The sequence below is a fragment of the Falco biarmicus genome, chromosome 1, assembly GCF_023638135.1.
Source record: "Falco biarmicus isolate bFalBia1 chromosome 1, bFalBia1.pri, whole genome shotgun sequence".
NCBI lineage: Eukaryota > Metazoa > Chordata > Aves > Falconiformes > Falconidae > Falco > Falco biarmicus.
The window spans coordinates 87,871,726-87,888,555 of NC_079288.1; the positions used below are offsets into that span (position 1 = coordinate 87,871,726).

Here is a 16,830-nt window from a genome sequence, read left to right on the forward strand (position 1 = left end):
TTCCAGCCTGGTCCGGGAAGAATATGTTTTCTGCCCTGTCCTACAGGCAGCTGGAGGTGGGTGCTGGTGGTCAGAGCATCCATGGCAAAAACCAGAAAAATCTGAAATGGATAAACTTCAAGAGCCAGAACAGCCAAATATTCCAGCTTTCCTCTTTTTTATTGTTTCAAGGAGAGAGCAAATGGAGATAAAATTAATATCAAGTAGTGGTCCTTTTTAATGCCAGTTCTAGGTATGTCCAGCTGGAGGTTAGACAGCAGCACTGAGATACACCTTGGGTATAAATGTGCTGACTGCAGGTCCTGTCAGAGGCAACACATTTCTCTCTTTCACTTCAGCGTATGCTTGGTTCACTCTCTGCAGAGAAATGATATATCCCTAAAACCTTACTGTTTGGAAACAGGGCTCTGAATTCAGAGCCATTTATGCGAAATCCCCCACGAAATTACTACATTGCTGGGATTTAGCAGGTTACCCACCTGCTAAACACATGGCAGTAGTTCCAGATTTGTAGTCAAACAAGAAACTTTGCCAATTACCTGGACTGCCTGATAGTTCCTTACTTTACTTGTATGCTGAATTACACGTGAATCCACTTATATGGCAGTGAAAGGGTAGTATAAATCAAATGCACTCCTGAGCTTGTTCTTATCTGCTTATTCCTCAGCTGTCCTGATCTGCTACTGGCTTTGCTTTGCTTCTAGACTTGTAAGAGAGGAACCTCTTACTCCATGAGTGTGTCTGCTCTCCTGGCGTGTTGCATCAGGGGTTTAGTTGTATCCACAGTTGTAGGCTCTGATCACTGAGTGAGGCTGTGCCATGATTTCATGAGAAGTGTAAGCCAGGCACTAGTGGTAGTGGTTGTCTTCCTGCAGGAGTACGTGACATTTTAATCTTTTTCCTAAATAGATAGGTCCAGAGCACCAGAGAGGTTTAATCTGTTTCTTGTGCAGCAGCTCCCAGCCCTCAGTGTCTTCTCCTTCCAAAGCCACTACCTTCCCAGAACATCTTCTGGTGGTCCTTGCCCTGGACCACACCGCTGCACACCCCAGGTTGTGTGGACATGTCGTGCAGATGCACAGCCTTTGCAACACTCTGCTCGCAGCATGCACAGGCTCTGCCCCACCAGCACAGCTGCTTCCTCGGCACAGCCCCGGCTGAAAAAGCACGTCTGCCCTGCTCCTTGCAGGGGGAAATCACAAGCTCTTAGGGAATGTCATTCCCCCGGTGCAGTTGAATACCTTGGTGTGTCAGACAAAAGGAGAGGATCAAAGCAGGGATGGCGAGAAAGGAGGCTCTAACCCCTCACCCGCAAGCGCCCGGTGCCTCTGCACCAGCTGGCACACAGCTCTTTGATCCCTGCATTTCAGGGGGTCCAGCCCTCCCTTCCCGCACCAACCCCAAAGTAGTCAGCACTTCTTTGGGAAGGTGGATGGCGTCAAACCTGTGAGCAGGCTCCCACCAAGCCATGGGGCTCTTACATCCCAGGTGGGGCTGGATTTGGTCCAGTTGTGACAGTGATGGGTGGAAGGACACCCAGCTGATGGGCTACGAGTGGCAGTGGTGGCTTCCCAGGCTCTGGTTATGCTTTGTTAACACCTTAGCCAGTGTGAGGGGTAGAAATGGAGTCAAAACAACTTGTTTACATGGTTTTGAGAAAAGCATTTTGACTAGGTACGATGCTTTTTCTTATGAAAATGGAATGTTTCTTTAAAACAGGGGCGTCTAAAAGACTTGAGAGAAACCAAGAATGAAGAGAACTGTACCAGCCAACTCTTAAGTTCAATTTTTAATAGTAATTTGAAGGAAAACCTAACAAAATCCGCATTTATCACGAATTCATTTTCCCCCAGCTTTGTGATTTGGCCAGCAAGCTGAATATCAATTATTTATGAAGTTATTTGTTACCATGTACGTTAGCCATGAGATCATCTCTCAACCAGTGTGTTCAGTTTTGGGGGTACATAGGGTTTTTTAACTATGTAGAAAAACTGGGAAGTGGTCAGAAAAGAGCTTTAATACCAGTATTTCAAACAATAATGTGCCTTGCAGAGCAGGAGCATGAGTTTTATCTGTAAATTTTAACAAAGATGGTTAAATTATCTTTGAATACTTTCATGGGAAGAAAATTTCTGGCAGGAGAGAGCTCCATAGTGCAGCAAATAGATAAATGCAAAGCTGTAATTCTGAATTTAGAAAAACACAAGCCATGGGGATGGCTGATGCTCTTTGAAGCAGGGTACTGAGAGGTCTTGTAGCTCCCCTGTTGCTTGGACTCCTTAACCAGAGGCTGAATATCTTTTGAACAACATTTTCTGTGATTTAATCAAAAAGGTTTGGGGTGAGATGGGGCATTTCCCAGCTCCTCTCCCTTGTCAGGTCACCTTCAGTTGGTCATAGGTCCATAGCATTTCCAAGAGACACTCCTTAGCAAACACTGATTTCCTCATCTCATTCCTTAGTGAGTGGATCCATGGAGAGCACTTGAATTGTTGATGTCTGGGAAAAGCTTTGGAAAGAGTTTATCTGAACAGAGGAGAAAAAAATCTTGCTGTGTTTAAATCATTCAGCATGCATTTTCCAATTTCGGAAAGCCTTATAAAACTGAAGCATGAGTTTAGAATTGTGATTGTGGCCCCATCAGCGTGCTTTCAGCTACTGTCAATTAAAAGAAGAAAAAAACATCTGAAAGGAGAACATTAGGCAGTCTTACCGTGGGAACAAAACCATTGAAAACCCAGTCAAGTTGGGGTTTGACCCCAAGTAAGCATGTTAAACCAAATTTAAAGAGGTTCTGCTTCTCGGCAGAGTTGCATTAGGTGACCATGAGTTGCAGGTGAAACGAAGCCTCAATAGACCTGTACAGAGGTGCTTTCACACCACGGTTGCGCCAAGCTACAATCAGAGTTGCCTGGTGGCCATGGCATGGCTGATGAGCAGTAGCTCATCTATCCTGGGCAAAACATGATCTTTTTTCACTGAGGACAGAGCAGAGCCTGTTAGCAGTGCTGGATGTCCTCCACCTCTCCATCTAGCTGTGCACAGAACCCACCACCATGGAAGCAGCAGCTGCTGGTCCTTCACGGTGCTTCATTGTTGGAGGCTGTCTTGGCCATAAGGATCACAAAATGATTATGTGCTGCTGGAGAAGGTTATGGAGCAGATCATCCTGAGTGCCATCACATGGCACAGGCAGGATAACCAGGGGATCAGGCCAGGCAGTATGGGTTGATGAAAGGCAAGTCCTGCTTGACAAACTTGATCTCCTCCTGTGACAGGGTGACCCTCTCAGTGGACAGGGAAAGGCTGTGGCCGGTGTCTGCCTGGGCCTTAGTGAAGCCTCTGGCACCGTCTCCCACGGCATCTCCTGGAGACACCGGCTGCGCATGGCTGGGGCGGGTGAGCTCTGTGCTGGGCTAGGGGCTGGCTGCTGGCCGAGCCCACAGCGCGGTGGGGAACGGAGTCCCATCCTGCTGGCACCGGGCACACGGGGAGTCCCCAGGGCTCAGCGCCGGGGCCGGGGCTGTTTAATGTCTTCACCAACGGCCCGGCCCAGGGGATGGAGTGGCCTCAGTCAGTCGCAGGGGGCACCAAGCCGGGGGGGAGCGTGGCTGTGCCGGGGGCAGGGGGCTCTGCGGGGGGCTCCGGGCAGGCCGGGCCGAGGGGCCGGGGCCGGTGGTGTGGGGGTCCCCAGGGCCGAGTGCCGGGCCCTGCCCCTGGGTCACACCAGCCCCCGGCAGCTGCGGGCTGGGGGCAGGGGGCTGGGAACTGCCCGGCGGGACAGGGCCCGGGGGGGGCTGGGCGGCAGCGGCTGGGCATGAGCCCCCAGCGTGCCCAGGTGGCCCAGGAGGCCAGCAGCGTCCCGGCCGGTGTCCGAAACGGTGTGGCCGGCAGGGCCGGGGCAGGTCCCCCTGCCCTGGGCACTGGTGGGGCCGCCCCGCGGGGCCTGGGCTCAGCGTTGGGCCCCTCACGGCCAGACAGACACTGAGGGGCTGGAGCGTGTCCAGAGCCGGGCAGGGGCTGGGGCAGGGGCTGGGGCACCAGCCTGGGGGGGCGGGGGGGGTCAGCCTGGAGAGAAGGGGGCTGGGGGGGACCCGGTGGCTCTGCAACGGCCTGGCAGGAGGCTGTAGCCAGGGGGGTCGGTCTCTGCTCCCCAGGAACCAGCGACAGGACGAGAGCAAACGGCCTCACGTTGCGCCAGGGGAGGGTGAGATTGGGTGTGAGGGAACATTCTGCACCGAGAGGGCTGGCAGGCGCTGGCACAGGCTGCCCGGGGACGGGGGTGTCATCATCCCTGGGGGTGTTCAAAAACCATGTGGCTGTGGTGCTTGGGGACATGGTTCAGTGGTGGCCTTGGCAGTGCTGGGTTAACGGTTGGACTGGCTGTTCTTAAAGGTCTTTTCCAACCCAAACAGTTCTGCAGTTCTGTGGTGCCATTCATTAACCACAGTCCTTGTTACACCTCACGGAGCTTCACTAGGGCTCTGTTAGCTTGGCACTGCTCTTGGCTGCTGCCCTGTTGTCTAATGGCCCAGGAGGAGATGGCAGAGGGCTGCTGGAAGGGCCAGGAGAGCCCTCCCGAGCTCTGAACTGGGGCCATCCACCACCAAATCTTCTCATTGGCATGGCCAAGGCACCAGCAGAAGATGTGGTGACCAGCCTGATCCTCCCTTCCCCCACCTCCCAGTGCAGCATCCATCAGTCCGCATGACCCTCCCCCTACCAAAATTGGCTGCTTTCTTCCTTCTTCTCTCTCCCCCCTCCTTTTTTTTGGCTGAGTGATGAGCTGTATGCCAAATCCATCTGCTCCTGTCTCCCCTAGCTGCCTTCCATATCATTACAGGATCCCTGGCAGCAAGCCTAGACCTATCTCTCTCCCTGCACTCTTCGGAGCACATTCCTTTCTACACCTTTTCCCGAGCTGGGATAGAAATGAGTATCAACCCCAAACAAAAAGCATCTGCTTTCTGCCTGCTTCTGCTTCACCGGCCGCGCATGTACGCTACACCCGTGTCAGCAGCGAATGCAAAACACACACAACCCCCCACCTCGCCACCCCGCATCCAGCATGGGCTGACGAAACTTTGGGCGCCGGGAGCCTGCCTCACACCCTCTCCCTCTCCGTCTCCGCAGCACCAGCTGTGACCACCGCACCATTTGTTCCTCCAGCCCACGCCAGCACTCAGAGCCAGTTCTTTATCACCCCAATTAGCCTTGTCTGTGCTGATGAGAGGAGAGAGGCTTCCACTGCAAGGCAGAGATGGGGGGAAGAGAGCTGGCGTGTGGTGGGCACCGTGAGAGGCGATTCTCTTTACAGCGGCTTTGTTCCCTGGGAAGGATAGATTTCACCGGGTCAGGAGCACCACTAAAAAGCCAGCACTGTCATCCTGACTGCATTACCTGGGTGATACTGGTTTATAAACAGTTGCTTGAATAAGGTCAGGGGACACCATTTCTGGAGTTTTTTCCCTTTTTTCTTCATGCACGTGGCTGTCTGCTAGAGGGAAGAGGAACATCCTTGGGCTGCATCAACTCCCAGGTGTTGCAATGGGCTGGGCTAGCACCAGCCGCATTTCTGGATGAGTTTGGAGGTGCACCATGGCCATGTCCCCAGCGAGGACTTCCCTGCATCTGTAGCAAAGCTTCCAGTAGCCTCTCAGGGTGGGTGAAGCAATTCCCCCTTCTCCTGCTGCCTAGTTACAGTGTCACCCATGCTGGTATGTCAGGATATGAGCAGTCAATGCTGCACTGATGCTCATGCAACCATCAGCCTGAAAGTATGGGGTTTTCCCCCAAAAAGCCCCTTGTAGCACTCTGTGGGAGTGGTGCTTTTACACTGTGGTTCCCTCACTGCTGTTGTGAGCTTGTTTCCCTCCTGGACTTCTCCTGGATTCATTGTTGAGTTGAAGGAAGGCCCTTTTCTGGTAGGCACCTCAGTGCTGTCATCCCAGAGGCTGGAAGGGGATCCATCCTTCGCCCCAGCACAGGTAGATGTGCCTCATTGGGAGGAAGAGGATGGACACAACTCAAACCCAGTCCTATGGTGGGCACTCGGTTTGAAAGGACAAAATCACCCCGTGTAGGTGGGGCATGTCCTGTCGGTGTTAGTCCAAACAGGGCAGAACCTGTTCCCCAGAGCACCCTCCATGGCAGGAGTTCCCTGTTAGAGGGGTTCCCAGCATGGCCGTGACAAAGGTGGACCCTGCTGGGGGTCTCCTTTGAAGCTGAGACAAGGAACTTGACAGGAAACTCTGTTGGTCTCCAGGTCCATTTCACAATGCCATGTCCAGTGGAAGGTTGGCTGAGCAGGTCCAGGTTGCTGGACAGCTGGAATAGCAGTTTACACCAAAATAGGTGAAATTATACTTTCCTACAAAAACCCTTGAGGGATTCAAATACTGAACTGGTACACAATAAGGTTGTGTCTTAATGTTGTCTTGATATCCGTAGCCCACCACCCGGATGCTTCTCCCTGTCCCTCTGCATTTGATTTCCCAGGGAGAGGAGTAAGTTACTCCTGACGCATTTCTGAATGGCTTTGCCAGTGCTGCTGTGGAGTACATCCCTCCTGTACCTGCCTCCTTGGTGCAGGCGCACCCATAGCTGAAGCTCTAGAGCAGGTTTTTTTACAGCCAACCAGAAAAAGATCCACAGGATTGCTCCAGTTCAGCCAGTCACCCCCAGCAAATTTATTTCACATCTTCCCAGGCTTCAGAAAGGGGCTTAAGTGGGTTCAGTAATACCCAACTCCAAACCAATGCCTGTGACCGATTGCATCTTCTTTCACGATCTTCAGAGGAGTCCTTGACCATGTGTCCATCTTGCGTTAGATATTCATCCCCTTGTCGTTCTGCTCAGACATCATAATCTGTCTCTGAACTATCACACCTCAGTCCTGTCCCTCCTAAAGCCGTCCTGTCCCTCCTAAAGCCATCCTGTCTAACAGCCTTGTGTCCAGCCTTGCCATGAATGAAGAGCTCAGCCGTGCAGGGAAAGGAGGCCGTTTCCCTCCTGAACCCGTGGGAAGGGAGCTGAAAGGACCTACAAGCAGTTACCTCATCTGTCTCCTTCCACCAAGACAAGCTCAGTTCTGCTTAAACTTTTCTTGATGAGTTTGATCTAATTTGTGCTGAAAACTTCCCACCACAGAGACACTGCACCTTCCCCAAGCATGTGGTTGCAATACTTTGCTCCTTCCCACTAGGATACTCTTCCTGCTGTTCAGCTTGGATCTTACTCGATGCTTTTTGAATTGTGTCCCAAGAGAGTGTGAACAAAACATTACTCCTTTCTTCTGTGCCATAGCCTCTTGCATACACCAATACCACCATGCCTCCCTTGAACTTCTCTCTTCCAGACTCAACCTCAGTGGTTTCCCACAGGTCTTGCTTTCAGACCGCTCCTCCGGGGTCCACCGTGGCAGATGTGACTTTCCTTGGACCTCCCACCTCTCCAGCCTCCACTGGAGAGGGAGGGACCGTGGTGGCTCTCCGTTAGCTTTCTATGGAGACTTCCCACTAGTAGGTTGTGTTTTTTCTGGCTGAGCTGCCCCACATCCCCAAGCCCTACTGACACCAGCATGGACGGTCAGGGTTGGACACCCCAATCCAGGTCATTTTAAAGCATTCTCCTCTTGATATTTTCATACCAGTGGGTGAAACCACCCAGCCCCAATGCCTCGGAGCTTTTCTTTCTGTCTCTGGCAGAAAAATAAGAAAACAATAGGAAGAAAAGCTGCGTCAGAGCCAGGCAGATCGGAGTTAATCCTCCCTCAAAATGGATCCCGTCAGTGCCGGTGGTGTACGTGAGAATCGCCTCTCCTGCACCTTTGCTGGGTACTCTCCCCGGCACAATGCTTCACTTTGTGTTTCAGCACAGAAAGAAATGGTGAAGTTGCTAATAATGGCACTAAAAGAAAATATGCTACATCTGTTATGGATAGCAGTACAAAATTAGCTGATCACACCTCTGACACCCAAGATGTCTTCACTTAAAATACTCGTTGGCTTACTTTACATAATTTGCTGATTATATTTAAAAGAAATACAATTTTGCAATTACTGTTCTTTCTGGTGTGCTATCTATGCATCATTTTCTTTTTATGTTTATATATTTCTCCTTCATTAGTGCAGTCTGAAGGGTGATTAGATCCCTTCAAACATTTTACAGAGGTTAAACGTTGATTAAGATTTAATTATTACTGTAAATAGCTTGGAATGACATATGGTGCAAAAACCTGACATATGTGCATTTGAATAAATGAAGTGCTATTTCCCATGATGCTTCAGTAGCTGTTTAACAGCTTTGCTGAAGGGTTATGTTGCACCTCATGTTAAGATTGCTTTGATGTTATATTTTGTTGGGTTTTTGCAGCTGAAAGCTAAGAACAGTTTTTCCAGTTTTTAAAAACATTGAATATTTTAAATACCTAAATTGTTTTGCACAAATTTTTGCTAATTTGTCTAACTAGGTTAAACATTTTCAAAAGCATTTCGATTTTAACGTGGGTTCCTAGCATTGTGTCAGCAACAGCATCAATTCAATGTATAGGATTTCTAAAAGTCTGGTCTTGCAAGGTGCCCCATCCCAGTTGGGAGTGGGATCTTTGCTTGGTGTTGGATCCGGGAGCGCCATGGATCCCTCCCAGGGATGCAAAGGTTCGGAGTGATTTGAGAGCAAGGGGTAGAGCTTCATGTGAAGCCAGCAGAAGGAAAAAATTAGGAAAGGGCTGGAGATTTTATGGAGACAGAGAAAGGGGCAGGTGGATTTTAGCTGTGATCTATCCCTGTTGGAGGATACAGAGCCATGGTCCAGGAGCCGAGTGAGGGTTTGCTGTCCCCTCATGTCACCAGGCAGCCCTCGGCTTCACCTGGTCCCTATGGGTGCAAACTGCAGCTTTGGGGACTGGATTCCTTCTAGCACCATGCAAGGGGACCTCGGCTGTGGGAAAAGGAAGGGATGTCTCCTGGAAAACGACGGGTGGGATCCGTTTGATTCTTAGAGACACTCTATAATTCATTGAACATTGCAAGGCAGTGAGCGTGCATCATTTCATGTAATACAAGTCAATTCAAATGGAGTTGTTTGGAGATTTGAGCAGAGTAGAGCACATTAAAATGACATGGAATAGGCATGATTGACATTGTAGTATTTACATATTATACTTTTCCACATTAATTTATTGATCGATTGAGCTCCTGCTGCAGCACAACACCACAGTACCGATTCTGATCTCTGATCTTGCCTCCTCTTTGATTTCACAGATTGAGACATCTCGGCTGGAGCCAGAAATTGCAATGGCCACTACCAGTAAGACTGTAGTCTACAATAAAGGATTGTAAGTGGAAGTGGACCATCTCAGCCCAGAAGATTTGGGGAGGGAAAGGGGGAAACTTAAGGTCCCGACTGGGAAAAAGAAAGCATCAAGATAAAACAAATAATAGAGCTCAGCGATAGTAACGTATTACTGCTCCTGGCGAACTGGGAGTAAATTAACACTTGCAGAGAACTGACACCTCACACCAGTCAAATAGATTAATATTAAAAATTTTAAATTAGCAACAGGAGCAGCAACAAAAAAATCACATTGAAACACTTTAGAGAACTAGCTAAAGAGGAATCTCAGAACTTAATAGCGCTGCATGGAGGGATGTTTAATGGTGTGTTTACGTGGTTATACCTAACTACATGAAAGCAGGCTTCACCAAGCAAATTTTATTTTTGATGCAAATTAAATCTCCACACTGATGCTGCACAAAAGTAATTCCATAGAGATCAACGGGTGCATGAATGTGAAGCGCTTGATAAGGTGTTTGATAAGTGTCCTGTATTGATTTCATGCCAATCCTGCCCCAGTGATCATGCGCAAAAGTAGCCTTCCATGGTTCAATGTGCAGTGCTCCATTAGCACAGCGAAGGACATAGCCTGTGTGCCCTTCTTCCCTCCCTCCTTCTTCTGCAGATGGTCCTGGCGGCATCCTGTCATTCACTGCACTTGCAAAGCTTAGTGCCACAGGAGCTTACCGCTGGGCATATCCACAAGGGCCCGGGTTTCAAGATACTGGAAAGCCAACATGCCCACATGTTGAGTAGGAAGGGATTGTACAATAAAACATATGATCGATCCGCTCTTCTTTGCACAGACAGGAAGGATGGAGTTTGTCCCTCCTAACACAGACCCTCTAAAAGTAAGGTTGTTAATCTCAGCTGATTGGCTAAGCCATGCTTTACTAACCTAGTTGTCCAAGGACAGAATATGCTTAACTTTCGATCAGCCCTGAAGCGGTCAGGCAGTTGGACTAGATGATCATTGTAGGTCCCTTCCAACTGGAACTCTTCTCTTCTCTTCTCTTCTCTTCTCTTCTCTTCTCTTCTCTTCTCTTCTCTTCTCTTCTCTTCTCTTCTCTTCTCTTCTCTTCTCTTCTCTTCTCTCTTCTGTCCTCCTTCTCTTCCTCCTCCTCCTCCTCCTTCTCCTTTCTTCCTCTTCATCTTCATCTTCCTCTTCTTCTCTTGTCTGTTTTTGCCAGTGCTTTCAGCCAGCAAAGCCAACGTTGCCCAAAGCCTTGCTGCAGTGCAGAGGAGGATCAGAAAGCAGAAACCAGTGGGCAGGACAGCTTCACCTGGCAGCCGTGCCAAGCTGATGGCTTCATGAGACTGCAACCTCGGAGGGATGAAGTGCCCTCTGGAGATAGCTGGCTGCCTGGCTGTCTCTTCAGCTGCTCCACTTTGGGGTGTTTAAAGTGAGGCGGGGCACGTCCCCCCAGCGCTGCACTGAATCCTGCCCTTGCATGGGTTTGGGGCCATAATTTGGCTTTCTGGTATTTTGTACCCGAGAGTAAACCCCAGGTGACTCCCTGAGGGCCAGAGAAGTCAATGTGGATTTTTAACATAGTCACCAGCAGAAGACCATGCCAATAGTGAGCTCTGCCTCTGGGATCATTGTAGGGATGGAGCTGCAGTGGTGATAAACGCACAGGCTATCATCCTTCAGATGCCAGTTTGTTGGGGGGGTTGGGGAGGGTGGGGGGAGCAAGGGAAACCAAATTGCCACTGACACAGAATGTATTTGAAAGATTTATTGCAATGCTTGAAATTGGGAGGCCTGAGCCCTGCCGTGTGCTCCTCCACTGCTGACTGCTCGCACTCCCTACTGGAGTCAGACCTGTAGGAACTGGAGTTACGCAACGGTCAGGCCAGCTCAGGAAGACTGATTCTGTCCCCACACTGGTGTAAATCAGAAATAATTGCACAAAACAAATAAATTTTGCGGATTTACATGCCAGTGTGCAGGGGAGGAGAGGCCAGCTCTGGGCTCTCCACAGCTACTGTTGATGGGCCAGCTCCCGGTCACCGACACTGGTGGAAATGCAGAGTGGGTCCAGTTACACTCATGGAGCTATTCTGGATTTACACCAGGGTAAGGGACAGCTGGATTTCACCCAGTAGAGTTCTTCTAATGCACTAGATGAGATGAATGTATGCTCTGGAGGAAACAAAGCCACCCCATCTGCTCCAGGTGGGATTTGGAGAGGCTGCAGGGAGGTGGCGTCTGTCCTATGGACATTTTCATGGGCATCTGTCCCACGGGCAGCACAGTGCAGAATCAGGCCCCATATTTTGCCCTGGGAGTAACTCACTCCCCGCAGCATTGAAAGAGGGGGGCAGCCTTCCAGCCCCAGGAAGCAGGGCGGGGATGCTGGCAATCCCCAAACAGCATCCTGCTGATGGGAACCACAGTGGTGAGTCTTTGGAGAGTCAGCTGGGATGAACTGTGTGCCTGGAAAGGGCCCTTTCCATTGCTGCAGGGGGTGGGAGGAGGTGAGGACCACTGTCAGGTGCTGAGGGTACAGGTACCCCTTGCACACACATGCACATGTGTGTGCAGCAGGGAGAGAGCTACTCTGAGTCTCAGACTTCAATTTACAGCTCCGCTGAGCCTGCAGAAGTTAGAAGCCAAGCCGCATCGTGTTGCACGGAGGCACAACTTGCATTCTTCCTCCTCCTGAATGGAAATGCGAGGCTGAGACAGAAACAGCCTCTTGTGTTGACAGGGAGAAGCCTCCTGGCTCCGGTGCCTGTCTGGGTGGATCATTTCCCCTTCCCCAGTGGGTTTTGTTGCTGCCTGAACCATTCTGCTGCAAGCTTGTTCATCCCAGGCTCTGATTTTTGGGGGTGGGGGAGTGGGGAGGGAGAAGCGATGGAGACTGCACTTTGCTGTGAGGTTTCAGAGAGGTGGAGGAGGGAGGGAGACCCTGATTTGGTTTTACATTGTGATCACCAGTCAAAGATTTTGGTGGCTGTGAGCTCCAGCTACCTGCAGGGCCCACAGATGGAGCGAGGAATTTGCAGTGGGGGAGAGGGGTCGGGGTTTTGCCTGCTATGGTTCTTTAGGAGACACCCAAGGAAAAGCATGGATTGAGCAAGTTCTGCCTCGGGAAGGAGCCAGTTCCGAATTTTCTCTATGATGGGGAGCAAGTATGGATGTTTTCCCTACACACACATCACCTGCAGAGTTCCAGCTGCGCCAGCTGTTAATTGGCAGGGGGTGCTCATCGTGTTAATCCAGTGATGCTTAATAAGGACTGCACTGGTTTGGAGGAGGATAGATTTAGGGCTTATTAAGCCACACGGCTCCTGTGACTCACGAGGGCCTGATCCTGCTTGAGGGGGTGAGGACCAGCTTGAGGGATGTCAGAGGAACTGCGCTGCGAGATTATGGCTCGGCTCAAAAGCAGCTGCACAGTCGAACAAATGACAATCAAACAGTCTAAATGAGTCTGGATTTATCATCTTCCCGTACAAACCCCGTCAAACTTGTTTCACTGTATGTGTCATGAAAATGGGTCTCAGTCAACTCGGCAGAGTTTGTGCTGAGAAATAAATACATCCCAGGGTCCTGAGTCAGGCGTTTTCTGGTGTTTATGTCTAAGAGCCGGAGCAGGCAGCCCATCACAGCCTCTGGCAGGCTGGCAACAGCGTTTGCTCTCAGATTTTGTTCAAATGCAACTCAGAATGTTGTGCCCCATACCCAAAGCGCTGGGAAGATGCTCCTGCTTGGAGCTGGGAAGGGAGAGCCACCACCGCATGGGGTTCAGTTCCCTTTTCTCACCTCTTCTGGGAGCATCTGCAGGTCTTGCCTTGCGAGTTGGCACTTGCAATCAGTGATACCCATGAAGTTGGGGACCTGAGGACTTGACCTCGCATCTCCCAAAACCACATGCATCCTCTGCCTCTGGACAGTCAGGATGGTGCAGACCCATCTCTTGCTGCCCTTCCCCTCGCTGTCCCCTGGCTTGGTGGTGAGTGGGACAAGGTGCATGCATGAAGAGCACATTTTGGTGGCCCCATGGTCCCAAACTCTTGGGCACCACGAGACCACGGTGTCCCCATGCTGGGACGCTGAAGCTGCCTGATGCAGTTCAGCTTTGGAGCCACCACCATCCCAACGCAAGTGGGTGTCAAGATGCATTTTTATTGAAAAGCAGCAGAATGGCTCAGCAGACACCGACCTGACCCTTATGGATCTTAAAAGACCATTTTGCTAGCAGGGGGCTCATGGTTGGGCTCCCTCGTGCAGCGGTTCCAGCACTGGCTGGGCACAGTTGCTGCCGTTCGTGGTGGGACCGCCAGTGAGCACCTAAATGCCATGTTCAACTCTTCTATGTTAGAAATGAAAAACATGGAGCTGGGAGAGCGGCAGCACATTAGTTCTGTTTATTAGGACAGCAAGTTGTGCCAGAAAAGACTACACACAACAGCTAATGATAACATTATGCACATTCACTTAATAACTAATTAATCTCTTAGACTTTCCTAATGTACAAAAAGGAGCCTTCGGTTTGCAAGAACAACCCAACCATTTGCATTTCTTATTTCCTATAATTGGGGAAGTGGAAGAAACGGAGAGCAAAAAACCCACCACACATATCAAGTTGTTCACCTCGGCAGATAATAATAATGAGATGATCATCTCCTGTAGTATTTAATTAGAAATGTCGCAGTTAATTGATTTCTTGGATATGTTAATTAAGAAATAATGAGGACCAGGTTGCAGCAAAAGGTGCCAGCGAGAAGTTTGGAGTCTCTCCTGGAAGATGTGTCTGTTGGCTGCTCCCTGAGCCGGCTGGGGGACAACCAGGGGACAACCTGGGGGTTGTGTCACCCACGTCCCAGACTCACCTTTCAGCTTGGGCACAGCTCAGCTCCTTCCGTTTTTGCTTATTGCTTATTTTTCTGCTCCACATCCCTGTGTGTGGCTGGGCGCGGGCAGATGCCCAGCTCCTGGCAGGACGGGCAGCAGGTCACCCTGTTTGCTGCCCATCCCAGTGCTGCGCATCGTTGGGATGCAGGATGAGCCACCAGATGCTGGACCCTGCTGCCCTGGGACAAGCGACACTGGTAGATCTCAGGGTTGTACCAATGCCACATAGATGAGAGATGTAGGTGTCCCCTCCACTTCGATTGGCTCCTCTCAAAGGGCTGTGATGGAGAACCGGAGCCTGGGATGCCCTTCAGCTACACAGGGGGAACACAGGGGCTGCCGACATGTTGCGGTGGGACCCTGAGAGCCTTTGAGCAAAGTTTTTTAGGCTACAAAGAAGCCCACCTGAGAAGCTGGCCTGGCTCTGAGGGTGTTCCCAGTGTCAGGTGTGGAGGCCTGAAGTGGTCCTGGTGGTGTAGATGCCCCCCAGCCCTGGGTATCTCCAGGGGTCGCTTTAGGCAACGTCCACTTTTGGCTTTTTTTCCCCTTTTCTATGGCTTATTCTGCACCCAGCACCCTCAGCCGCCCCTCCTCACGCCATCACCCTCCGGCACCCAGTCCGAATGCACCTTATAACTGCGCCAATGGCAAGTCCCTGGGGACGCGGCGAGGGGGTCACCTGCCAGCACCCGCATGTCTTCCAGCGGCCAGTGTCCCTCGGCCGCCCTCCGGCACCTGCCCTGTGCACCGGCTCTTTTTAACCTTCTCAGTAGAGTTACTGACCACGACACTCTGTGTAACGCTCAGACCTGTCTGGAATAAAAAAGTTTGAAGAGGTGGCGGTGTGGCTCAGCCTCCCTGTGAGCGGTGGGTGGGAAGGGTGGGAAGGGTGTTGGGGTTCAAGGGGTTTCTCTGAAAAGTCCCAGTTTTCACGGGCTAGTTGTACTGGGGAGGGGCTGCTTGCAGAGGGGGCTTTCCCAGCAGTGTGGAGGCGTGGGGAGGGGGCTTTCCTGACAGCAGGAATTATTACATTTTTGTGTGTGTATATATATAAAATATATATTATATACAATTATGATCTATTTTATATAGCAAAATGTACAATGTATAAATATACACTATAAAATATGTAATTATATATAATGATATATAATATACGTTATAAAATATGGTGTATGTACACATTAGATACACATGTGTGTATATATTGTGTATATATACTATTAAAATACGTAATATATAAAATACACATTATAAAATACAATATATACACATTAGATACACGTGTGTGTATATATACTATTAAAATATATAATACACAGAATATACATTATAAAATACATGTACACGTGTGTATAGTGTGTAAATATTCTATTAAAATATACATTATAAAATATAATGTATATACACATGTGTATATATTGTATGCATGTGTGTGTGAATATGTGTATATAGATGGTATATCATATATAATTATTATATTCGTGTGTATATAATTTTTACATATATAAAAAAATTATTTTAAGTGTCCTTCCTCCTAAACTTCAGTGAGACATGGGAAGGACACCCCCAACCTTTGTCCCCTGAGCTCCCCCGCCAGGTCCCTCATTGCTGGGGGGCCCCAGGCTTGCCCAGGGACTGCAGGGGTCCCCTTGCCAGTCTCGGGGGGTGTCTGGGGGGGTTATTCCGGGGGCAGCAGGGGGGAAGCAGAGCTGTTTGGAACCTCTCCCCGACATTCAATCCCCGGCACAGGTGTGAGGCTGCCGGCCCCAGAGCCGCCGCATACCTCTCATACCTGCAGCCACCCCGGCGGCCCCGCTCCACTGGGGACCCCCCGAGGGAGACCCCCATCCTTGTACCCCCGACGCCCACCACCATGGGGCCACCAAGCCCTCCTGGCTCCATTGCTGCTCCCCAGTGACACCCAGTCCTGTCATGTCCCCCCTGCAAGGACACCAGCATCCCCCATGGCCGTTTTGACAAGTGATGGGAGAAGGGGACGGTCCCCTTGTGTGTGTCCCCTCCACCAAGGCAACCAGACAGGTTTTCAGCGCATCTTGCTTTTTATTACCACGCAGTAACACACACTACAGCTGCTGACTACCTACAACAGGGAACACACGCACACAGGCACAAAAATAAAAGAATAAATTAAAATAAAACTGTTAAAAAAATAATAAACCAACAACAAAACAATGGAGAAAAGGAGGGTGGTGAAAAAAAAAAAAAGGTGAAAAATAAAAATAAAAAGGCAAATGAAAAAAGGGGTTGGGTACATTGAGCTTCTAGGTAGGACGTTTTTATTTGATCTCATGGCTGACGGACGGCTTCCAGCGCGGAGGAGGATGCGCGGTCACGTCCCGGGGCCTCGGGCGCCTTGGCAGCCTCCTCTTCCTCCTCGGCTCGGCGGCGGGAGCTTCCCGAAAAGCACCTCCGAGGGATGCCCCGGGCGGCAGGGGGGGACGGGGGTGTGGGTCCCCGGTCAGGCCGGGCGCCCCGGAGGAAAGGCAGCGGGCGGCGGCAGCGGCTTCGGCGGCGTCCCTAGAGTTTGTTTGGTGATGCCGCCTGTGTCCCCCCTTCCTCCCCCGGGTTCCTCTCCATGGTGGCAGCACCAGGAGCCTGTCCCTGCC

General features: G+C 50.5%; 1 protein-coding gene across 1 annotated transcript in view; it reads left to right on the plus strand.

Annotated features, from left to right (window-relative positions):
• The window catches only part of SFXN5 (sideroflexin 5), a 109,237-nt gene extending 94,200 nt beyond the window's left edge, over positions 1-15,037 (plus strand). Inside the window, exon 13 of the mRNA XM_056358942.1 lies at positions 9,264-15,037. Coding sequence (XP_056214917.1) covers positions 9,264-9,341 — 78 coding nt within the window. The 3' untranslated portion in view covers positions 9,342-15,037. The remainder of the gene's footprint in view (positions 1-9,263) is intronic.
• Positions 15,038-16,830: the final 1,793 nt, after the last annotated feature.